General features: G+C 36.2%; 4 protein-coding genes across 4 annotated transcripts; 2 read left to right on the forward strand and 2 right to left on the reverse strand.

The window, feature by feature from the left end:
- The first annotated feature begins 3,402 nt into the window (after nucleotides 1–3,402).
- Nucleotides 3,403–3,921, forward strand: LOC110717461 (zinc finger protein 7-like). Its single transcript, XM_021896166.1, has one exon. The coding sequence runs from the start codon at nucleotides 3,403–3,405 to the stop codon at nucleotides 3,919–3,921; it is 519 nt and encodes a 172-aa protein (XP_021751858.1).
- A 4,350-nt stretch (nucleotides 3,922–8,271) lies between these two features.
- LOC110717512 (PI-PLC X domain-containing protein At5g67130-like) lies at nucleotides 8,272–12,586 on the forward strand. Its single transcript, XM_021896232.1, has 9 exons — nucleotides 8,272–8,809; nucleotides 8,936–9,058; nucleotides 9,293–9,430; nucleotides 9,532–9,630; nucleotides 9,732–10,035; nucleotides 10,115–10,338; nucleotides 10,430–10,516; nucleotides 11,607–12,035; nucleotides 12,388–12,586. The coding sequence occupies exons 1-8, from the start codon at nucleotides 8,699–8,701 to the stop codon at nucleotides 11,793–11,795; spliced, it is 1,275 nt and encodes a 424-aa protein (XP_021751924.1). The 5' UTR covers nucleotides 8,272–8,698; the 3' UTR covers nucleotides 11,796–12,035; nucleotides 12,388–12,586.
- A 119-nt stretch (nucleotides 12,587–12,705) lies between these two features.
- LOC110717513 (F-box protein At5g67140-like) lies at nucleotides 12,706–14,831 on the reverse strand. Its single transcript, XM_021896233.1, has 5 exons — nucleotides 14,454–14,831; nucleotides 14,126–14,272; nucleotides 13,562–13,697; nucleotides 13,258–13,356; nucleotides 12,706–13,127 (listed from the first exon to the last, which is right to left on the reverse strand). Exons 1-5 carry the CDS (start codon nucleotides 14,567–14,569, stop codon nucleotides 12,927–12,929), a joined length of 699 nt encoding a protein of 232 aa, XP_021751925.1. The 5' UTR covers nucleotides 14,570–14,831; the 3' UTR covers nucleotides 12,706–12,926.
- Nucleotides 14,832–17,851: 3,020 nt separating this feature from the next.
- LOC110717594 (caffeoyl-CoA O-methyltransferase 1) lies at nucleotides 17,852–20,060 on the reverse strand. The gene is made up of 5 exons (XM_021896338.1): nucleotides 19,745–20,060; nucleotides 19,525–19,604; nucleotides 19,187–19,331; nucleotides 18,760–18,891; nucleotides 17,852–18,439 (listed from the first exon to the last, which is right to left on the reverse strand). Exons 1-5 carry the CDS (start codon nucleotides 19,847–19,849, stop codon nucleotides 18,146–18,148), a joined length of 756 nt encoding a protein of 251 aa, XP_021752030.1. The 5' UTR covers nucleotides 19,850–20,060; the 3' UTR covers nucleotides 17,852–18,145.
- Between the last annotated feature and the right edge of the window lie 4,517 nt (nucleotides 20,061–24,577).

Below are 24,577 nucleotides of genomic sequence, written 5' to 3' on the forward strand. Positions count from 1 at the left end.
AGAATATACTCCTCCCGAGGCCCCCGTCCTTAAATATAGTTTTTATTTTCATTTTGGATGATCTTAAATATAGTTTCCATTTTCTTTTTTATCATTTAATATTCTATGAAAATCACCCATTTTCCTCCCATTTTTTAATTCTCGTGTTATTTTCCAAACAGAAATGTTATTTAGGAACGGAGAAAATATATAAAGAGAGATAAAACTTTTAGGAGCACTATAACATCAACTACTACTTTTACCTAGAAAGTGAAAAATATTTTTTAAAAAGGATTTTTTTAACTATTACCAAAAAAAAAAAAAAAAAATCTAAAAATTGTTTTTTTACCACCTACCGTTAAAAAAAGTTAAATCTAACAGTGTTAAAAAAATTCTAAAAATTGTTTTTTACCACCTACCGCTAAAAAGCGTTAAATCTAACAGTGTTAAAAAAATTCTTCGATTTTCGTGCGCAAAACATGTTCTTTATAGGGAGATATATTGTTCCTTTGATCCATATAAGGTCAGAACTGACAAAAAATAAAAATACCTCGTTTTGCGTATTCCCCGCAAACCGAGGTATTTTTTAATAAGAAAAACTAGCCATTTACAAACATTTATTTTCAATTCTGACTTCAAATTGGATCAAAGAAACAAAATGCCCTCCAAAAACCCCAAAGAGCATATTTTTGACACAAAAATATAAGAATTTAATAAATTCCGTTAGGTTTACTGGACTTTTTTACGGCGCGTGGTAAAAAACAATTTTTTTTTTTTTTTTTTTTTTTTTTTTTTGTGGTAAAATAAAAGTTTTTAAAGTTTTGGCGTTAAAAAACTAATTTATGTGTTAGAGTACTTTCTTTTCTTAGGAGCTTGGCCGTCTCTTTCACCAAAAAGCAAGAAAAAAGAAAGAAAGAGGAAATTAGGAATTTGTTAAAATTATGGGCAATAAAAACAAATCAATTTTGGCTAATATTTGCAGAGCATGGGCCTGCTCTACTACAAATCTAAATAGGATTAGAAAGATTCTTTACCAGTTTTAGTAAGCTCCCACTATCACTTTCTCCACCCCTCGGCGCTTCTAAAGAGTCTTAGTCTTACTTTTTTAAGCAGCATGTCCTTCTATATTGTGTACGTTTCTGCCTTCGTATACGGGTACAAAGAAAATCCACAACTTTTTTCTTCTAGGGTGTAATCCCTTCGCCTAACCCTATATGAACTTGATTTATGTAGTAGTAGTAGAGTTGATTTTACCTAATTTTCACCTTATATTTAAATTTGGCTAAAGCTAAATTAAGATTAAACTTATACTTTTTTGAATAAGGTGTATACAACGCATCCTTAGAAAAGATTGAGAGACTAATCTACCATGAATAATCCCGAGAGCTAAAACTTCAATCACTAGTCCTTACAATAAGTTCATCATATATTATGCTGTTGTCCGTTTGTGCGTTGACGGACATGAAAGTTCAATTGTTATAGATCCTTACAATTATTTAAGGACCAATAAAGTACTAAATAAGAACCACTTTATTTAAAAGAATTTTCTTCATTAATCATTTTTTTAAACCTATACTATATTACTATCATCTACATGTCTCTAAGGAGTCTAAGCTAAAAGTTGTACAAAATACTATCTTAATAAACGAGTGTAATTTTAAAAATGACGCATAAATTGGGTGCAAGTATAGCATAGTAATAATATGCAGAGAGTGAGGGATAGATCAAGTGGTTAGAGCTTCCTTTCCAATTTTAGGAGATCTTGGGATTGATTCTCATTACCTGCCCTTGTGTGGCTCTAAACACCAAAAAAAATAAAAATATTATGCATGTATTTCTTATCTCATATACCTTTGAGGTCGGGAAGAACTTATACTTGTAATAATGGTGAAGATAATTATATGTATTAATAAAGTATCCTAACTAGAACATTCGCCAAGTCGATAAAACTGTAGTAATGCAAAATTGTAAAGAGTGCGTGGGTGGGATCCTCCAAGTTAATAATTGCGGGTGAGGTTGAAGTCAATAATGTTGGATGCTCTTCTTATGGGGGGCGAATGGATGATGGGGTTGGCCTCTATATTATTATATTGTGACTTGTGACCTAAGGGATCTAATTAAATTACCTTGTGGTTTTGTCGGCAGTCTTTCAGGTGTTGGGTGTATCGCCGCGTTGTCGGTGGTGGAAGCCGGTGATGAGGCTATGTTGGGAAACTTGGGTTGTTCAGTTTACACATTGGCCTTATGATCAGAGTGGCATTTTCACCATCTAAGTTGATAGATGCCAAATACGGGGTCTTATGATTAGAGTGGCATTTTCACCAAACTTCGTTAGTTGTTTGGGAGGAGTAAATTAAATGATTCATGTAAATGCTATTATAAATGAAAAAAACATAGATAAGTTAAACACAAGTTTTTCTACCAATGCAAACTTGAAAAACTATAATATTTTCTACTGCATAAAGTGTTTGAAATATGCTTTAGAATAAGAATCATATACGTAGTATTAATCATAACTTATATGACAATTTAGATAAATTTAAGGAGATTATGAAGAAGAATGAAAATGACATTACATACAATGTTATACTTCGTATAAATTACTTTCAATTCTCCATTAAAGCTATATAGCTAGCTAGTTCGGTAATGAAACAAAGGTACAATATATATATTTGTCACCATACCCACAAACTTTAGTACTCGTATAAGTCGACTCATGTATATCCTTAACTGCTATACGTCTTGTATATGCTTAATTATAACCTAATGATTTATATGGCTGCTTAGAGCTAAGGAGCGAGAATTATAGAACTAAGGGAGGCGAAGTTTTATTAAGGGGAGTACATTGTATGTTTTTCAAGTTGTAACAAAGTAGTTTTATTACTGCGTATATCATAAACATAGTAACATTATAAACTTTTATATCTCAACTATATATACGAAGAAAAATATATATGAAATCGCTCACTACCCTAATTTATCTAAATTAAACCTAAAACATATTCTCATGAATAAAGCTTCCTTTATTTCAAGTAGCCCCATCAAAAAAAAAAAGTTAGCTTTCACTCATGAATGAGAATATGAGATCTTTCCCTATATAATGTTACATAAAGTCCAGGTGTTATACTTCGTATGTTGCAACTACATACAGATCAGATTCAAATCAATAATTAATTATGAGCATGATGTTTTAAGTCGGCAATTAGATTAAAGACCAATACTAATCATTATTCTAATTTCATCCTTATTATATATTACTTGTATTTTATACATAAAATAACAAACTCCCTTTTATACACCAATCTAGCTAGTAGTGTTATTAGATTTTTATCTCACTAATGATTAGCTTAATTTGACCTAGCAAAGAGAATATATATATAGAATGCTGTTATTGTTATGAATTTGGTGAATTTAGACTTAATTATGGAAGGTTTAAACGATCATGAGAGCTTCTATACTACTAGTAGTAAAGAAGGTCTTAGTTTCAAGATATATTTATGCAAATACTGTGGGAGGGATTTTCTGAACCCACAAGCGTTAGGGGGGCATCAAAATGCTCATAGGATCGAAAGACGAGAAGTGAGGCTTCATAAGCAAGCTAAGGTTTTTAGCTTGATGATGGCCAATTTTGGACTGTCTATGATGCCTTACCACTTCATTCAGCCCCATGGTGTCGAGCTGAACCAGAACTCAGTCGCGGAAGGTAGCAGCTTTATCAGTAGCCCTTCTCATAGTCACTGGCTAGGGAGTTATCGCCTAGGTGATGGAGCACAGAATTGTAATGATCCTGCCTCAATTATCACTAAACATGTTATGAATAAGGCCAGAGTAGAAGATGGTGGTGCAGATCAAGAGCTGCTGGTTGAGGATGGAGGAGCACCTGCTCAACCCGGATTGCGGTTAGAGCTGCCTGACCTCAACTTAGACTATGCGCCTATTTGAAACTAACATATCATCTTTATTCATGCAATTGTTTATGCATCGTCTACAACTATTAATTAACTAGCTAGGCTGTTAGAAAAGTAAAGTCTAATGTCTTATTATGCAATGCAGGAATTGAATTGTATGTTATTTTCAAAAGAACCAGTTGTTGATTTGTTGGTGATATCATGTATGTGCTTAAATTATAAAACCTCTACTCTTGGAAGCCATCTACATACTCATCTTCTCAAATTTTTTTTGGAGACATCTCATTTAGTTGCATACCTCTCAATCTCTTATCAATAAGGCCAATGTATGGTCAGGATGTGCATAATATGAAGGGGAAAAGGGTTGTCCTTCAACCTCCTGTTTTATTAATAACATACGGAATCTAATTAAAGATAACACTGACCTAGGTAAGTGAAGGTTATATATTCACTTGGATTGATTATTTCATCAAACCTAATTTGTTAACAGCTACTTCTATATATATATTCATTCTACTCTAGCATAAATCATAACGAGTTTGGTGATAATTTGTAGGATGTAGTAGATTCTTCTTCGTTCATTTTAACCTCGATCGATTCAGTAGACTTCGATGGGTTGTATGCAAAGAATAAGATCACATAATGTTATTGAACAATAAGAACAAAATTCAAGGTAAGACTTCTATTATTCTTTCATACGACATAATATAACCCTCGTACAATTTATGATGGACTTAGTTCATTCCTCGTATAACTGCCCATCAAAGTATAAAATGTAATTCCTAGCAAGTAGCAAGCTTATACTTTGAGCCCCAATTAACGATAATTACGACACTACAGCTCGAATAAATAACAATTGCAAACCCACCAACATTAAAATTAAATTAAAAAGAAGACATTACATAATACAGAATCACCTCAGATATGTGGATGTCCTATCGTCTTAAGCAGGAAGAGATTTTCTCCCCATGAACTACAATTCTCTCTCCTTACATTCTAGAATCCCGCTATACAGGGTAAGGGTGAGCAAAAAAATAAGGGTACCCTGAATCGGAATCAGAACCTGTTAAAAACCGTAGGTTTCGGATGGAACTGGAACCTATAGGTTACCCTGTAACCTGTTAAAAATATCACTTAATTTTAAATTATACACCAATTCTAACTTATTTTTAAATATTAATTATCAAAATCACAATTATAAATATACGTATTAAATTTGTTAGACAACTACTATTACTTTGTTTATTTTGCAAGTTGTAAATAATATAAATTAGTGACCAACCAATTTTAAAAATCTACAAAAAAATAGTACGTATATTACAAGACAGGGAATTTCCAGGAACCTATTCAACAGGTTTCGATTATGATTCCCATTTTAAGGAACCTGTTGCAACAGGTTTCGATTCCAAGAATTTTTACAGGATATCCTATTATGCTCACCCCTAATACAATAGAGAGTTAAAGAAACATGGGAAATTATCAATGATACCCCCCAGGTTCGGGCTTTTTTCAATGATACACCTCATTAAACTTTCATTATCACCGGTACACCTAAATTTTTCCCTAAATACCTACCGTACCCTTTCTGTTAAAAAAACGTTAGTTTTGGCTTTTTTCATTTTTTTTAACTTAAAAAAATTAATTAACTATTTTTAACTTATTTCTAAAAAAAAAAAACCTTCTTTCTCCCTCATCTGATCTCCCTCCATGGCCTTCCTCCAACCCCTTCCACCAACTAGGCCAACAACACTGTGGCGCCACCCCCACCACCACCACCACAAACCTCAAAACCCCCACAACTTGACAACCAACCTATAACTCAACCCCCCAACCACGACCCTACCTCGAATCCACTTCAGCCACCACCGTTGAAAAACCACCACCGCCACACCAATTCAGCCACCACCACCCAAACCCAAACCTAAACCCTAGAACCACCATCCCACCAGACTGAAACCACCAGTCAACCCAACCCCAAAACCCCATAAACCCAAACCCAGCCAACCTCAAAACCATTTGAAAACCCACCAAACCGAACCCGACATTGGGTTCGACGCGAAATCGGGGCAGGGAGTTCGACGCGGCTAAAATCGGAGGATGGGGGAGGTCAGCGACGCCGGAATTGGGGGATGGGGTTGGTCAGCAAGGTCGAAATTTAGGGGGGGGGTTTGGATTAATGGGGGAGGTTAGTTCTTATTTCTCTCTGGAATAATCATCCAAATCTTCCATTTTTTTTTCTCACTTTCTCTCTCTAATTGATGTTGACGGTGGTTGGAGATGGTGGTAGCGGTTGCAAAGGGGCATTGCAAAGCTAGAGGCGCTGCTCTGGGCAGTGACGGTGCTGTAATTAATTGAGGTTGATGTAGGGGATGCGTGGCTGTTGCTGTTGTAGTTGTTGCGATGGTGATTGGAGGTGGTCTAGGTATGGGAATGCGTGGGAGTTGGAGCTGGTGATGCGGTGAGGTGGCGAGCTGCTGGTTGTGTTTGGTGGATGGTGATTGAAATGGTGGTGGCGATGTGGGGGCGTGAAGTGGTGATGCGTGTGTAATTGAGAGGAGCAGGGAGGTATAATGGTGTGAATGGTGGAACAGGGGATTAGCAGGGAAGCTGAGTTTCGTTGGTTTCGACCATAATTAACGTTTAGTTAACGTTAAGGTTACTTTAAGTATTTAGGGAAAAGTTTAGGTGTACTGGTGATAATGAAAGTTTAATGTAGTGTATCATTGAGAAAAGCCCGAACCTGCGGGGGTATCATTGATAATTTCCCAAGAAACATTAACTTCCGTCAAAGACCAATATCTAACGGTGTAAACATTGTAAAGTTTGTCCACCTCAGCATATAAAGAACTAACTCCAAGGCAATTTATTACAACAATGCCACTATATTAACAACATTCGTTAATATTGGGTATTAATGGGACCGGCTCATGAAGAACAGAAGATAGAGCGTTGCGCTGCAGATTGCCTATTTCTCTTTTTTATTGCTGGCAAAGTTTCGTTTCGATGGTCAATTGAAATACAGATTGGAAATTAGGAATAGCCCAACTATAAAAGAGTTTGGACCAACTTCGAACACCCCAATGGCCTTTTATATACCCCGTTATTATTATTATTATTATTATTATTATTATTATTATTATTATTATTATTATTATTATTATTATTATTATTATTTAAAGGTAAAATACATAGAAAAATTTAGAACGTCTTCTCACAAGACCGTGTCTTAATTTATCAAGGTGTAAAAAAAATAAGAAAACTTGTTGCCCATATACTTCATGCTTATTATTTTTTTACTTCGTCAAAACACAATCGTACTTCATAATCTCAAAGTATGGTTTTCAAATTATCAAAAAAAATAATCTCAAAGAAGAAAGTATGATAGTCGGGAAGAGAGAGAATGTGAAAATATTAAAGTAGGATAGTTTCTAGGAAGAAAAAATTGGTAAAATATTGTAAAATGTTTCCAAATAAGGAAATTGAGTACATAATTAAATACGACGCAAAAAAAAAAGTGAAGCAAGTAATAAAATACGGAAGGAGTAATGATTAGTCTTTATGTTTTTAAATTATTGATACGCTCAAATTGTTTTGATATAGTATATTCCTTATTGAACAATAATAAGATGAAAGTCTTCAAATGACAATTTGTGCATGTAATTTGTGAGAGATGATATAGATTTCTAGCTATACTACACATTTAAACCCCATCTTTGATAAAAAAAATTTATACAAGTGAACTTTATATTGGATTTCATTGCCAACACGAATTAATAAATTGTTGTATATGTGTTACTTTGCAATTAGGCAATTACTGTGAATAGCACAAAGTAAAACCAACCTCAACAGAAACAGAAATATTGAATGAGGTTATGAGGGTCCCTTTACGAGTTTCCAACACAGTTTTACATCACTTTGGGCAGTCCAAAGTTACTTTCAAATTGCGTCTAAATTTTACAAAAATAATAAACAATGCAAAGACATTATAGTTCTCCAGAGTTCATGTTTCGAGATATTCTATGAATGTTTCTTACCAAACTAACCAACCATATGGTCTAATTTACACGTTCATTAACTCATGATCCCGATTTTGCTGAAAAATAGTTCTTGTTTGAAACTTCTCAGGCAATTAGGTATACTTGCTTACTGATCCATTTAATTGGCCTGGAGTCCTGGACTAATCATTCAATTGTATCTATCAAGGTAAATTTGATTGAGTTTACTATTGTTCAATAGAAAATGCATAATGGAAATTCAAACTTAATATTGATTGTATACTTGTATAATATAAAAATTCCTACAAGACATTAAATCAACCCTTATATACAGAGGATATTGTCACCCCATACAACTCTATAAATAAAATACAATCTTGTTTAAATTTAGTATCAAAAAAGTTCATCTAACATCCAATCGATTATATCGTATTACCCTTCTTATATACTCCGTCATAAAACCAATTAGCAATGATGATCCAAAATCAAAATCAGTATGGTAATGTTAAATCAAACAATTTCCAATCATAATCACAAAAAAATATGAGATGCGACTGATAGAGTAGCTAAAAAAGAAGGACCACAATCATAGATATAAAAAGCCCGCCTAAGATTACCCAACTACCCCATAAAAAGAAACCAAAACACTGGCATCTTCTCTTCCACTGTTAATCAAACACACCACTTCCACTTTCAGACCATCTTCCCCTTTTGCTTTTTTCTCTTCCTCTTCTTCTTTCTGTGGCTTAAACATTTTCACCTCTATTTTCTCTCTCCTCTTTCTCTTTCTCTGTCTACCTTAACACTACATTACCCATGTTTCTGTGTAATTTAGCTGTAATTGGGCAAATCCCTCTTTTTTTACTCCTCTTTTCTTCTTATTTCTTTACTCTTTCTTCAGCTTGTTCTGGGGGCGGCAATTGTCAGGTAATCTCTTCTAATTTTGTGAATTTGTGGGATTTTTCTTTAGATTTTACCCAAGATCTGAGTATATTTTTGGTTTGATTGTATGAATTTGTTGCTAAAATTTCGATGAAAATTTTAAATTTGCAGGTTTTAGAGTCATGTTCAGCTGCTAATGATTGTGCGCCTGGTTTGTACTGTGGTAATTGCCCTGCTGCTAATAAGCGCCAACCCGTTTGTACTAGAGGTCAAGCTAACATTCCCACTTCTATTGTAAGTTTATTCTTTTAATTTTAATTTTTTTTACTAGAATTTGTGCAAATTTAAGATTATTATGTTAGATTTTTTGCCATGTTTGGATGATAAATTGATGGGTTTTTATAGTTTCTTGAGTAAAAGCATTACTTTTAATAAATACCCTATAATTAGTTGATTTTTTTGTATGCTTATTGTCTAAATTTTTTGTCTAATTATTGATGGGTTTTGGATTTTTGTTGTGGAATTTAGGTTAGTGGATTGCCCTTTAACAAGTATTCATGGCTAATGACTCATAATGCATTCTCAAATGTAAATGCCCCACCATTGTCGGGTGTACAAAGGATTACATTTTACAATCAAGAAGATACTGTGACAAATCAACTAAGGGTATGGAAAGTTTTTCTCCCCAATTGTTTTAAAACTTTACTTAGGTTTCGTGTTTACGAGGACGAGTTGTGTTAATGGTTACCTTGTTGGTTGTTGTTTAGAATGGAGTGAGAGGATTGATGCTGGACATGTATGACTTTGAAGGTGATATTTGGCTGTGCCATTCGTTTCAAGGGCGCTGTTATAACATCACTGCTTTTGTAATATTTTCTTTCCCTCCTCATTGATTATTCGATTTTACCTATGATGATTGAATTTAATCCTGAAGCTTGGCATGACATGTTAAGTAATGATGACTTAGGGACCTGCAATTGACACTCTGAGAGAAATTGAAGCATTTTTGACCGAGAATCCATCAGAGATTGTGACCATTATAATAGAGGATTATGTTCAATCTCCGAAAGGGTTAACTCAGCTATTTGCAAATGCTGGGTTGGAAAAGTATTGGTATCCTGTAACCGAGATGCCAAAGAAAGGGGAAGATTGGCCAACAGTGAATGATATGGTTCAAAAAAATCATCGGCTTTTGGTCTTCACCTCTGATGATTCGAAAGAGGAAGCAGAAGGGATTGCTTATCAGTGGAGATACATGGTTGAAAATGAACGTAAGTATCTTATGACTGCATTTTTGTATAAATTCAATGGGTGAAAGTTACACACTTGTCTGCTATGATGTTTTTCCAGCTGGAGATCCTGGAGTGAAACAAGGTTCATGTCCAAATAGAAGGGAATCGAAAAAACTTAACTCTAAAGGCGCGTCACTTTTCTTAATGAATTACTTTCCAACATATCCTGTTGAGGATGTTGCTTGCAAAGAAAATTCTGCTCCTTTGGCTAATATGATTGGTACCTGTGATAAGGCAGCAGGAAATAGGATGCCAAACTTTGTGGCAGTTAATTTTTATATGGTACTGATAATGCAATTTCACCTTTAGAGCTCTAATTATTGTATTACTAGTCAACCATATTCTAATTTTTAAGAATTATATATCATTTCAGAGAAGCGATGGACCAGGAGTCTTTGACATATTGGACAAAATGAATGGACAATCATTGTGTGGCTGCAGCACTATAACAGCTTGCCAGGTTTGTTCATTCTTTGCTTCTCCTTCACCATACCAGGAACCCATGCTTCATTTTTTTTTTTTTTTTTTTTTTTTTTTTTTTTTTTTTTTTTTTTTTTTTGCTTCATGCTTAACAATCAGCTAAGGAGGGTCTTTATCTATGTGCTTCTTGCTTGAAAATCAGTTCAGGAGGGTCTTTATCTCCATTAGTGCATGACTTTGATGGTATCTCAAAGTTTACGTCATATAATTTTCAATTTTTCATCAATTGATATATTATATTTCATCTGAAATACTTGCTATACCCTCTACCTAAAATTGTTCGCGTAAGTTGTCAGAATGTGCCTATTACGAAATTAATTAAAGCAATTCACTCTTGCACTTATTTCTAGGGGCTTTTAGAAGAAGAATTAAACATTCATGGCATAGATGTTGACCATAAAATGATCACAGGTCTCTCCAGCCTGAATAATCTCATATACACCATATCAACCATGGACCGTTACCACCCACAAACAATTGGAGCACAGTAGGTCTGTAGGATTGCAGAATGTAGCCTGGCAGTGAGATAGGCTTGTTTGTCACTCTCCTCTTGCCAGAAGGCATTTCATCTTAATGGACTTGGGATATTTTTAGAGGGATTAAAGTTCATACTACACCCAAAAATTACAGATTTTGGGCATCAAAGAATTTCATGGATGTTTGGTTTTTTGGTCACAGGGATTTAGCAGCAAGCAAGCTGTTGATGAACCATTTCCTAAGCCCTTTCTTCTTTCCTTGGTTTGTGGCGGAGACTAAAATTTCACAAGTCCTACTTTATAAAGCGAGGGGAGAAAAGGACCCGGGGGGGGGGGGGGTGGAGGGTTTGCTGTTAACACTATGAAATTTACTAAGGCAAATGTCTAATTAAAGGACCAACTGACTCTTTCGGAACAAATTATTATTGATCTCTAGGCTTTAAGACAATTGGTTCTGCTGCCGCGTATGGTGCTGGTAGGCCATCATATGATTGCATTTGTAAAATTTGCATTTATGTGCTACTCTTAATTTTGGAACCTATGTGCTGGATCTTTCCTCCACATACTGAACAGATTCTTCTCTTCAATTTGCAGCCAGGATCTCCTCCGGGGGTTTGTAAAAATATACCAGCACCTATTTTAGCTCCTCCCACCTCAACCTTCAGCGGAAGCTTTTCGGGATCTGTACAGTTATCAGGATTTGCTCCAGCTGCCTCTTATCCAAATATCTTACTAATTTGTTCATTCCATTTATCATTGATGTTACTTTTAATGTGGTTATAATGTATATGACATGAGTGCCAAAGAGCATTGTTGAAGTTGTATGCTTCATTAGAATAGGTTTTTGTAGTATTAGAAGTAAATTTTGGAGCCATTGTAGTTTCTATTATTAGTGGAAGTCCGTGGACAGCTTAGATCTTGTAAAATGTATCAGATGGATAAGAATGAGTATATTAACCTCTTGAGATAGATTTCAGCCAGGGGACTATGCAGGGCATCAACGACAATATATTAGGGAAACAGGTATGCCACAAGCTGCTTCCTGTTTGTTCTTAACATTATTTTGCAAAAACTTGTATTCAAACAAGTGTCTTTGAATGCAAGTCATATAAATTTAACTTTGCATAGGGTGTAATTTTTATGTGAATTGGGGTACCATCTATGAAATATTGAAACTTGGGTGACTACACTCAATGCATACAAACCCTTTTTTTTTTTTTTTTAGCTTGCAAGAATTCTATTCTCTCCCCTAATCCGATCCTGACTACAGGATATAGTTCCAACTCTTACAAGCTTTGAATACTACTTAGGTAGCACCGTAGCAATATGTTACATGATATCTCCTCCCTAATTTTCCACTTTCTTTCTATTGCAGGTTTATGTGGAATGGCTGAGGAAAGGCAGAAGATTGTGATAACTGTAGGGTGAATGGAAAGTCTATTGGAAGATATAAGCACAACTATTATTCGCATATATCAGCTGCTTAAGTCTGTATCTAGTGAAAGCTTCAGCTCTCTTAGCTTGTTGTTTGTCTTACTTTAATGACAAGTATGAAAATAGGTTCTTCCATATTAGCTGCAGAGCCCTCATATATTCTGTTCCTAACCGCCCCCCCCAAGATAAGAAAGGAAAAAGAAAATTCTTCGAATTATACCTTTAAATCTCTATCATAAAGGCTGAGAAAGAAAAAGAATAAAAGAAATGTCTGTTTATTACTGATAACAGAATATTTACTGAGAGATTCAGAACAGATGATACACTGCCATTATTCAGCAGATTTAAAAAGAACACAATTTGTAGGGAACGATCTGTACAAAGAATTTGCTTTTTTTTTTTTTTTACTGTTCAGCCATTGCAGTAAAGCCGTATTACAAACCCAGAAAATGAGTGAAATTGCCAACTTAACTGGATAGATCAAACAGGAATAGCTTCAGCATTTGGAAGAAGCCCTACAGGTTTTATCTGTAGAGCAGGGCTGATAGTGAGCAGGCCAATGAAGCAGTCAAGGGGAACCCTTGTACCCCAAACATTGATCGATTGCAGCTTCCTGCATTTGTTTACGAGGTACAGAAGTCCAATCTCAGTCACATGGCGGCAGCTCCACAACACTATAGTCTGCACGATGAACAAATGCATATTTAGCAGAGCAACATACTACCAGATAAATATCCCTACTTAACTACTTTAGTACTAGTATACAACAAAACTTCGACTGCAGAATAATCCAGTTTATACAACAAACAACCTTCAAATGCAGACAATTGTTTCCAATGGCAAATAGAGATTCATCAGTGATGAATGTTCCACCGATGTTGAGGTGCTGCAAGGAAGTAGCTCTTGAGACCTGTGACCAAATTCATTTTTTAGGAAATTGTTCAAGCAAACTAATTGTGTTGCAGTTCAGAGCCTTCTTTCAGTATTCATTGAGTTTAGCTTGATATAAACTAAATTTTAGATTAAGCTTACTCAAGAGAGGATCATGCATTATTAACAAGAAATCCTTGATTAAAAGTGATAATAATAGGAAGGAAAACCGATGTGATTCATACCAATTGTACAACACCCTTGTCTGTGATTCCTGTCATACCCCAAATTGAAATGGATGTCAAATTTCCAATACACTTTGCCATTGATATCTCAAACAGTCCATAGTCTGTTATTTGACAACCCCATCTACTCCTTGAACTGCAAGGAAAATCAACAGTCGCAAAGCACATCAAATACAATGCCACATTAGATAACCGTATTAGCATATCACACATCAAATACTATACCACATTTTTCAGGGGCTGGGGCTACGATACACATTAGATAACCGTATTAGCATATCACAGTTATAAACTCGGAAATTCACTACTCACGCCAATACTCAATATAGCTTAGTGTGTCTGTCTTAGAATAAAATAATCAGATTTATTTTTTTACTCCATCCAATCATATGAGTTTAGAGTAAAACCAACCACACAAAAACATACAAGTATATTAAAAATAAAAAAATAAACCATCTATTTGAAAGATTCAATTATTGTCCAAAGCAAAGGATTAGATTAATAAAATAACACGAATGAAGTAAGCATGAAACAATAAAGAAATGGTAGAAAAATTAATCATACATGTCAAGTTCCTTAAGAGAGAAGGCAAGATGAACAAGGCGAGAAGTAGAGGCATCATCCATTTTACATCCAGAAAAGCTCAAACTTCGTCTCCTTCCCATTGATTGCTTCACCCCTTCCCTCCATTTCTTACACACACAACTTGCCCTTCATTTACATAATAAACATGTTAGAAAATAAAAAGTTAAAAAAAAACATTCAAAGGTCGTAGGTGGAAATTAATTCCTCTGCCGACAACAGCCAGGATTTAATTGTCACGTTACTAGTACAAGCTTAAATTGAAATTAAATAATCAACGTGACAATATAATAAAATTAAAATTACTTACTGAGCTAAATCAGTGAAAGAAGAGAAAAGGAGGAATATATGAGACAGAAGATCAGTTGGAAGCTTTTCAATTTCTGATTCTTCAATATCCATTTCACCCATTTCTGATATTCTCATCAATAATAATCAGCAGGAGAAGATTCTAGAGAAAATTAATTGAAAAAGAGAGAGAAAATGAATTATTGGATCATATAATTTTAATTTATGAATATGAATATTAGGAAATTAGGGAGTAATAAAGAACAAAACGCAAGTAAATTGTTGGATTAAAGGAGGAAATTAGGAAAAATGATGAAAATAAAAGTCGTATAATTAACAACTAGTCTAATTTCTGGAATAGGCGGGACAAGTAACGTCGATGACTTAAATTAATTAATTAGTGTAAAGATTAATTTTAAAGGATATTATATATAGAGGAAAGAGAGAGAAAGTGACATGAATGGATGTGGTCATTTGGACTTCATAGCCTCGTCATCTATAAGACATTCATGTGAATCTCTTCTCCGTCTTTCCTTTTTTTTATTTTATTTTTAACTCTTTTCCTTTTCTAATTTTAGAAAAAAAAATCTTGAAACATAAAATAAGGTGGCCCTTTCCTAAAAAAAAAAAAAGAAGTTGGCCCTCTTAGGGGGCGTTTAGTTCACAGAGTGATATGGGTTTGGAATTGGAAATGAGGTTAAGGTGGTATCGGGTTAGAACTTAATACCATGTGCTTGATTCAATTCTGGAATGGAATCTCTCACTATTCCCTCCTTTTATTTGCTACCTAAGGGAATAGAATGGCCAAACCAACCTCCCCTCAAGGTTTCCAAAGCCCATACCTCATGGTTTTAAGTTATGGGTTTAAAATTCATACTTTTGCAACCAAACATATGGTATGGATTTTAGTCATTCTAAACTCATACCTCATGTTTCGGGGTTTTCTGATGTCCTGCGGGAGAGTTACAATTCCGAGACTGGAACCGGACGCCTGTACCTGCAAAATAACGGAGACTCCTGAGAGCTCCGCCTCCAACGGTCAAGTTAGTACCTGATTAAGGAGTAATAAGTGCGGAAAATAAAGTAATAAGGTCTCTCTAGGTGAGAGTGTTAATGTTGGTAATCTGCTTTGTTAGCGAGATTAGCCGGTTATTAGTGTCTTCCGTAACGTTTTTGTTCTGTTCCGTTCTTCAGGTGAGATTAATTGCTTGATCCCCTTTAATGAGGATTGATTAAGTATTTATAGTCTTGAGAAGCGTGCCACTCTCTAGGTTTAGGGTAAACCTAGGGCTGACCGGGCCTCTAAACAGGATTGGGCCTTGTTGGCCGGTTTTCCCATTTGGCATGGGTGGACACGTGGCGTGTCTCAATTGGTCCGTAGAGGACGTATCTGTGATTGACACGTGGCAGGCTCCTATTGGCCTACGTGAAGGACACGTGGCGGAACCTGGTTGGTCCACTTGTCAAACGGTGATTGGAGGATAAAAATCCCCTAATCACCTCATACCTACATTCCGCGAACCAAACACCCCTTTCAATTATTTTATGGAGTATTTTAAAAAGAAGAGGAATTGTATCTTTGTATGTGAACATGTGATACATAATACGGAGTACTACGTACAGTATACCAAACTAAACTTGGTTTAGTGGAAAGGAGAGCACCTTTCAACCTCAGGGTGAGTTTATCCCCAAACTCGAACCCAGACTTTAAACTCTGCCACATCAGCTTTCACTAACTTGAAAATACTTTTTATTATTTAGATTCATACAAGACTTTCTCCAAATTTACATATTATCCTAAGACTCACTCAAAACTCATTTAATCCTCTTCAAAATATATTTATTTTTTTGTAAAATATCTTTAATTATTTTTTAAAAATTATTGTAAACTTTTGGTTGGTGAGGTGACCAATTTTCATTGACAAACAACCAAAATATGGCAGCATTTGTTTCCTTACAAAGTCTTGACACGGGTTTGGATTTTCCAAACTCCATGCAAGACTCACATGAGTCTTGAGTCCTGAGTGAGTTTATTGCAAGAATCTTGAGAAAAAACTCATGTTGAGACTTTGCTCAAGACTTGCAATAAACTTACCCTCATGGTTGGAGGTTCAATCCCCACTAGTGACAATTTGGGGGATGGGATTCCCTTACCTTTCCCCCACTCTCCCAAATTGTCTAGCCCGCTAACCCCACTATTGACACTTTAGGGTGGGATTTCATTCCCTAATTAAGCTTGGTCTAGTGGCAAAGTTTGTATCTCACCTCACAACCTCTGGTTGTGGGATCAAACCCCACTATTGACACTTGAGATTCTATTACCCTTCCCCCCACTTTTAAAGTGCCTAGCCCGTTAACCCGGTAGGGCCATTCTCCTTATCAACCCTAAAAATAAATATAATAAGTACGAGTACTACGTACAATTCCTTTTTTTTTTCTTTTTTTTTTATTTTTTAAAGTTAAAGGAGAATTTCCTTACAAATAGGGAGGAATTTAGAGATTCCACTTATTTGGAGTGAGAATCGAACCCCTCTCACAAGGGTGAAAGGAGGGCCTCCGACCACTAGCCCAACCATTGATTCTTATATTACTCCATTATGTTGGTGTGGTGAGTTTGACGACATGTAATGAGTTTTATACTGTAGTACTAGGATATTGAATAATGAGTTTTACTCCCCTCGTATTAGATAATAAGTCACGTTTCCAAAAAAAAAAAGATAATTAGTCTCACTTTTGGACAATGAATCTCATATCTTAGATGCTAAATTTTAAATTGTAGGTAGTAAATATCTTACTTAGATAATTGGATACTAACATCGAGATTTATAATTCTTTTTTTTTTTTTTACCTTTTTTTGACAATGAGTCTCGAACATTAGACAATGAGTTGAGTTTCATATTTTAGGTGACGACTCAGACGTATATAGGACACTGTTGTCTAGTTCTCAAATTTTGGACAACCAAACTCAATAAAATGGACACATGAGTAGTTCACAGACAGTTGGAATGGATCTCAATTGGCCAATCTCACACCTCTATCAAATCCAGCTGATTAGTGGCCCACATAAGCACTGAGTCCAAAATCCCTTAGGTTTGGGCCCAATTCTTCTATTCTTCAAGAATTCAGCTTTTTGTCAAATGGAAGGGTTCTTTTTTTTAGTTGTTAAAATTTTTGTCCCATTTGTAATCACAATGTATAATGTAAATTTCAATTGACTCGTGAGGGGTTCTAATCAATAGAACGTTACTACTTACCTCTACAACAAAAAATTGTGTTTATCTAATTACTCCTAAAGTATACTTCATATTTGTCATAATGATAGAATGAATAGAAATTCAAAAAAACAATGAATCTTAATCACACAACTTCACCTCTTCTTGTTATAATTCATGTAAAAATAATTTTAAAAAGTAAGAAATTTGCAACCTTAGTAATAAATTATTTTCATGTAATCAATATTGATAACCTTACATAATAAAATTTCAACAACTAACAATTTCTTGAATGGTTAGAAACATTAAAAATACTTAATACAGTGCATGTGTACAACACCTAGATTGTACAACGAAACAAATAAATAATGAATCTTAAACATCTTTCTTCTAGCCTTTAGCTTGATAATGAATTCTAACAGTTGATCTTGAAAATAGAAATTGTGTAAATAACTTAGTAAAGAAAGAAATATCAATTTGCAAATTTCAAATAAGGAATTGATCAGCTAATACGGCGGCACAAGGTAATTCCATCACCAACAGGGAGCTGGCAAATCTCAATCCTAGGATCAACAGCTAAAGCTTTGTTGAGTTCCAACACAAAGTCTTTATAAAACTTAACATACTTCCTAAGTGGAGCATCTGGTGGGGCCACCACTGACCCATTCCATAGAGTGTTATCGTATCCAATCAAACCACCAACTTTGACTAATTCAATTAGTCTCTTGTGGTAATTAAGATAATTGTCTTTGTCTGCATCTACGAATATGAAATCATATGTTCCATGATTTTTCTCCTGCATAAATTAACATGAATTAGTCATCGCTTATATTTGGTACATAAACCTAATGTGGTTGAGTATCCTTCTAGAGTACTTTACTTCCATGATACTTGGTGACAATATATAGCTAAGATGGTAAGATCGAATATAATTTAATTTTACTTCACATATTTCAAAACTCGATTACAATCACAAAAGGATCTAATAAATAATAATAAATGCAAATATACAATAAAGTTTTGGCCATTTATAATAATTAATCGATAAGACAAAATAGAATAGCTATTGTTATAAATATACGAATTGGGCAATTTATAATTTAATGAGATACTTACGTCTTGGACCATTTGATCAAGAACTGGTAAAGCAGGGCCCTCCTTGAATTCAATTTTGTGAGCAACTCCAGCCTTTTCAATCACTGGAAGTCCTATTTCATAATTTTCTTTGTTGATGTCCATGGCCAATATCTATATTTGTTAATAACAAATACACATAATTGTTAAAAATATTAATCACTAATTAAGGGTATCTTAAAGGAGGGAGCCTCAGTTCCTCATTATGAGAAATACTTATACTCATAATGACATTTTGGAAAATAATGTGATGCTTTTTACTGGTGGGGACCGCGTATATGTCATGAGTGGGAGCCCCAAATCTTAACACATACCCCATGAGAAACAAAACCACAATGAGAAACAGAGAATTGCCCATCTTAAAGAGAGACCAAAAATGATTAAATTAGCTCATGTATGGTTTCACTACCTTTCCATCCTCCGGTAGGGCAAGCGCGGTAGCGAGGAGGGAGTAGCCGGTAAAAACACCGATTTCCATGGTGTTCTTGGCATTGATGAGCTTGATTAGCATGTTCAAGAATTGCCCTTCATCGGCTGATGTTGTCATCAAGTTCCTATTTTTTTGGACAATGAATATGAAATAATTAGGTAATTATATGGCATGCTAAACCTATTGGTGCCATATAAAATTCATTCGGAAATTTTCATTTAGTATGTCCTTTTTTAATAGGCCACATTTTAAAATTTGGTACTGTAAGCTATAGTTAAAACTTTTTATGGGGAGATTCATAGATATAGCTATCGTACCATGGGTGCTTTGCTGTAATTTCCCTAAGCTCTTTCATGCACGCAGGCTCCTTAGGATACACACTAGTCTCAAGTATATACTGCAAAAAAAAACATTTATCCAAACACTTGTAGTGTTAGTCTCTAATCGATCATTCTTCATCCTGTTAATAACATAATAAAAATGATAACACCACGTCTACAATGTTACTGTGAATTAAGCGCGCTATAAAGTTTGCACCTGATAAAGTGCATCGCTTTGAAGGAGACTCTTATGCCCAACTTCTTGATGTCTGAAAGTATCATTTCCATTTTGATGCTTCACTTCGGAACCATTAGTTGCCATTTTTATGTTTTTAAAAGAATATAAAACTTGTTACTTCATAAAAAACTTGCAACTTTGAATGTGGAAAAGAATTACTTGGCTTCTTAGTATATATAGTGATTGATAATTGGGTTGTGGTAGTTGGTCTGATAATAATGAGAGAGGGCGCCTGGCCCAAAAGGAAGTGTGAGGTTGGTGACGAGTTGGTGTTTTGGAGGACTTTTTTGGTAGGAAAATGGGTTATGACGTATTATTATAAAGGTAAACTACAAAGTTAGTAAAACTTGTTTACAAGGACACCACATGATTGATTTACTTTAAGGTAGAGCAATAATAAATTAGAGGATTTAGAACTATACAGGTAATGTGAGAAAAATGGGAAGTAAAGTAACCAAGCTTTGTCAATAAGCAATCAATCAATTTGTGTTTGTATTAATATGGTAGGGAAAAAAGAAATGAAGATTAGGAGACCCTGCGTACGAGAAAACCACTTAATGAATGGTCAAATTATAGTAATAAGAAGAGAAATTGAGCCTAGGTTAATGAAGGTGAGACGTTGGAGAAGAGAACCCTTGGAAGAAAGAAGGACATTTAACTCATGAAATCAATTCAAAATTTAGGTGTTGGATATTAATTATTGTAGAATTTTTTACTTCAATATGTTTTATTAGAATTGGATATTAAATGTAGTTAAAACGTTATGCATCTCAATATCTCAGTCAATTAAAGAGTTTAAGAAAGACATAATGATCATCAAACTCGACCTTATCTAGAATATTGAAATTGGGGTACATATTAGTAATCAAGAAATAATGACTCAAATTTGCTTGCTTAAAGTTAGTAATTGATATCATATCCAATTGAATTGTCAACTTTGTCTACCTGAAAGAGTCGGGACATTTACTTTGGAGAGGAAGTTAGGACCAACAATTAGCTCTAGTCTTGTCCTTCATGGTGGTGATTGCACCAGAATGACTAATTGACTGTTGAAAGATACTTTTAACTCCTTAACATAAACACTTCTCTAATAATACACGCATTTTTCACATATGACTAACCAATTCTTTAATGTGATTGGTTACTTAAAGTGTCCTATTTTTTAAGCCGACATATAAAAAGCTAAGTAATATGATAAATCATCATTGCATTTCTACTTGTATTATTGATGATATTAATATTTCTCCTCTAAAAATAAAAGTTACAAACACACAAATCTATTTTGTACCTATGTAGACACTAGACATTACACTTATTTGAACGTGCACATGACAATTTGTAGATCGGTGTGTATACAACGCGCATCTCTAGTTCTACACAAGCCACCCTACCTATGTGTCACATACATACATACATACATACATACTCACTCAATCACTCTATATCTCTATCCCTTTAGCCTAGTTTGCATTTTAAGTCGTTCCTAATTGTAAATATTTAAATTTACTTTCATACATCAGAGTAATATCTATGGACTATGGTTAAGGTTGTGTTTGGTAAATAACTTATTTGAGCAAAATTAGCTTATTTGACCAACATTATCTTATTGACTATTAAATAAGCTAACATAAAGTGTTTGGTGGAAAGCTTATTTAAAGAACTTATTCTACTAAATAAGCTTTTTTTCAAAAAATTCCTTTTAGGAGCTTTTTTAATCAGCTTATTCAATTATTATGGTAAAATGACACTTATACCCCCATTTAATTTAAAATTTTATATGAACTACCTACCCCCACAATTAGTTTATTGGTAATTTCACATAATCAATCAGCTTTAAGCAATTAGCTAATACCAAATACTTTTATACAATCAGTTAATAAAATAAGTTAATTAAATCTATTAATACAAACAGCTAGTCAAAATCAGCTAAAATAATTAGCTTCATCTTTCATCTTTTCACCAAACATGGCTACATCTATTCAAAAAAAAAAAAGAAAAAAAAAAGAACTATGGAAACGTTAGTTTTATCTTTCATCGGAAGTAGGGCAAACAATTGGAGCCGGAGTCTGGATTGAGGAGTTGGTGAGCCCGCCCATATACATGGATGTTTCGATAGGGTCCACTTAGACCACACAAACCAAGTAACCAACTACTCCAAAAAAAATCATATTTGGCGCCAACTTGCTTATCTTACTTGTGGTTGTGGGTGTGGACCAGTTTAGGACTATTTCTTCACCACATTAGTGCACACAGTGTGAAGTGGGCCCATCAATGGGAAAGTTGGTAAGTGAAAACTCCATCTTTCTTTGAATTGGGCCTATCTTCGACTTCACTAATTTGAAATGGTCCAATAACGCTATTGGGCTTCAAACGTGGTTTTATACAAACTTTAACTTCAAGTCTTCAACTGCTCTGGAGGGTGGACAAAAATTTGAACACTTTGGCTCATAATTCGACTTTAACTTTAATTTTGACTTTTACCATTATATATTTCGTACCTATGGGTCAAAACACTTAGTCACCAAACAAGTTTGACTTTACCAAGCAAGGATAGTGATTAGGGGATTTTTCCCCACCAATCACCATCAGACAAGTGGACCAATCAGGTTCCGCCATGTGTCCGTCACATGGGCCAATAGGAGCCTGCCACGTGTCAAGCAATGATCCGTCCACTATGGACCAATTACGACACGTGTCCTTCCCATGACACCTGGGATAACCGGTCACCTAGGCCCAACTTCCGAGGGAAGCCCAATCAGCCCAAGGTTAACCTAAACCTAGATTGGCACGTTTCCCGAGGTTATAAATACCTCCCTTAATCCTCATTAAGGGGGGGACGCAAAAAAAACGCAGATTACACACATTAAACTCTCTCACCTAGAGAGACCCGATCACTTTAATTTCCGCATTAATTACTCCTTAATCAAGTACTAACTTGACCGTCGGAGGCGGATCTCCAATCATCCGGAGCATCCGTTTTTTTTGCAGGTACAGGCGTCCGGTTCCAGTCTCGGAATTGTAACTCTCCCGCAGGACATCAGAAAACCCCGAAACATTTTGGCGCCGTCTGTGGGGAGAGTACTTCTGAGATGGCATCCACGTTTGTACCGGCTCCTGAAGAGAGACGTCCCCTGGACGACCCTCTAGTTCAGTCGGACCACGATACTGAGAATGAATTTGAAGTTGAAGCTCACACAGCTTCAGACGGGACCCTAAGGGCCCGACGTACCCGTCATAACCGAAAGGAGGGAACGGGAACATCTTCAAACTGGAAGCGAGCCAGCAGGCGCACCGCCTGTTCGGCAGCAGCCGACTGATGGGTCTGCTCCCATCACAAGGAACGAACTCATGACCTTCATGAGGGACTTCAAGGGAGAAATTCAAGAGTTGATCAACAAGAAGCCGCCTGCTCTGGACAAGGAGCAGTCGGCTAAGAAACCCTCCACTTCACGGAAGAGGAAGCCAGTTCAAGGGCGAGAGGCGACCCCTCATCCTAAATCTAGGAAGTGGGAGCCACCTGTCCTTGATTTCACAAAATACCGTTTTCCTACTCCAGGAAATAGGAAACCTGTTCGTCATATTCAGGCGGACGGGTCGAGGAAAACATACACAGACGCTCGGCTACTGCTAGAACAGAAGAAGAGTGACCGATTGTCAGAGTCGGCCTCTACTTCAAACTTCCAAGACAGTCTGCGAAATACCTCGATGAGGCATACTCAGTCGTATCATGAGAGTCAGTCAGGCGGCACCTCCCGTCAGTCTGGCTTTCACAGGCGGCCAAAAAGTACTCGTCGTAGAGCCATTTGAAGATCAAGACGCAGTGCAGGGGTACTTGCTCTCGTACCCCTGAAGTAGAGTTCACCTTCGACTCTACTTTGAAGAGTCCTTTATCTAGGATCTCTTTCTTAGCCTTGGGGGGAACAGGCGGCATGATGCGGCCGCCTGCAAGAAGGGGCGGATTCCTGTTCCACCTGTTGAAGCGCTTGTTCAGCTCTGTGTCTGAACTCAATGATAAGGAAGGTGCTCCGCCAGTCCTTCCATTTGTTTGCTTTACCTCTCGTCATGAGGTAGCCCCTGTGGCTCGTCAATTGATATCAGCCGGTACCGCCTGCCTTAGGGGTCCGGCTGAGGTAGTTCATGTGGGCGAAAGCTTCGAAGTTCGGCTCCACCCCGTGCAGTTCGCACCCGGCCACATAGCCGAGTAAGTTGACCCAGGAGTTCGAGGCTAACTGTCATAACCCCAACTCATACCCATCCAAGATCCGCTGAACAGCCGAATGTAGTGGGAAGCGCAGCCCAGCCTTGATAGCCGCCTCGTAGCAGCCAAAGCAGGCGCCATCATAACTGGTACCAGCCGGCCAGACGACTGTGTCTTCTGGATCCGACACGAACACTAAAAAGTCGGGGCCCATTGTGTGGTTTGCGATAAAGCTCTCCACTTTCTCTTGCATGGCTGTGATCCGGCCCCGAGGTACCGTGCAGTAGTAGGGGGTATTTTGCTCTCGGTGAGAGGCGGATGGCTCCGCCCAATCGCCCCCCTTCTCAACTGCGTGAGAAAGCCTCGCCTCTTGTAGGCGACTGTTTTTCTCTTCTGTGTCCAGAGAAGCATGGCCAGAAGAGCTAGACTCGGAATCGTCCTCTGACGAGTCCGAAGAGGACGACTCCTCCCCTCTCCCGGAGGGGCCCGCCTCCTCTCCTTTAAAAGGAGCAGGAGAGAATGTAGAATTGTCAACTGTAAAATGGGAAGGGGTCACTTTGACTCCTCCCTCAGAACTGCCGGCTTTCAAGCCGCTTTGTTTCACTTCCACATCT

This window comes from Chenopodium quinoa, unplaced genomic scaffold (genome assembly GCF_001683475.1).
Source record: "Chenopodium quinoa cultivar QQ74 unplaced genomic scaffold, ASM168347v1, whole genome shotgun sequence".
Taxonomy (NCBI): domain Eukaryota; kingdom Viridiplantae; phylum Streptophyta; class Magnoliopsida; order Caryophyllales; family Amaranthaceae; genus Chenopodium; species Chenopodium quinoa.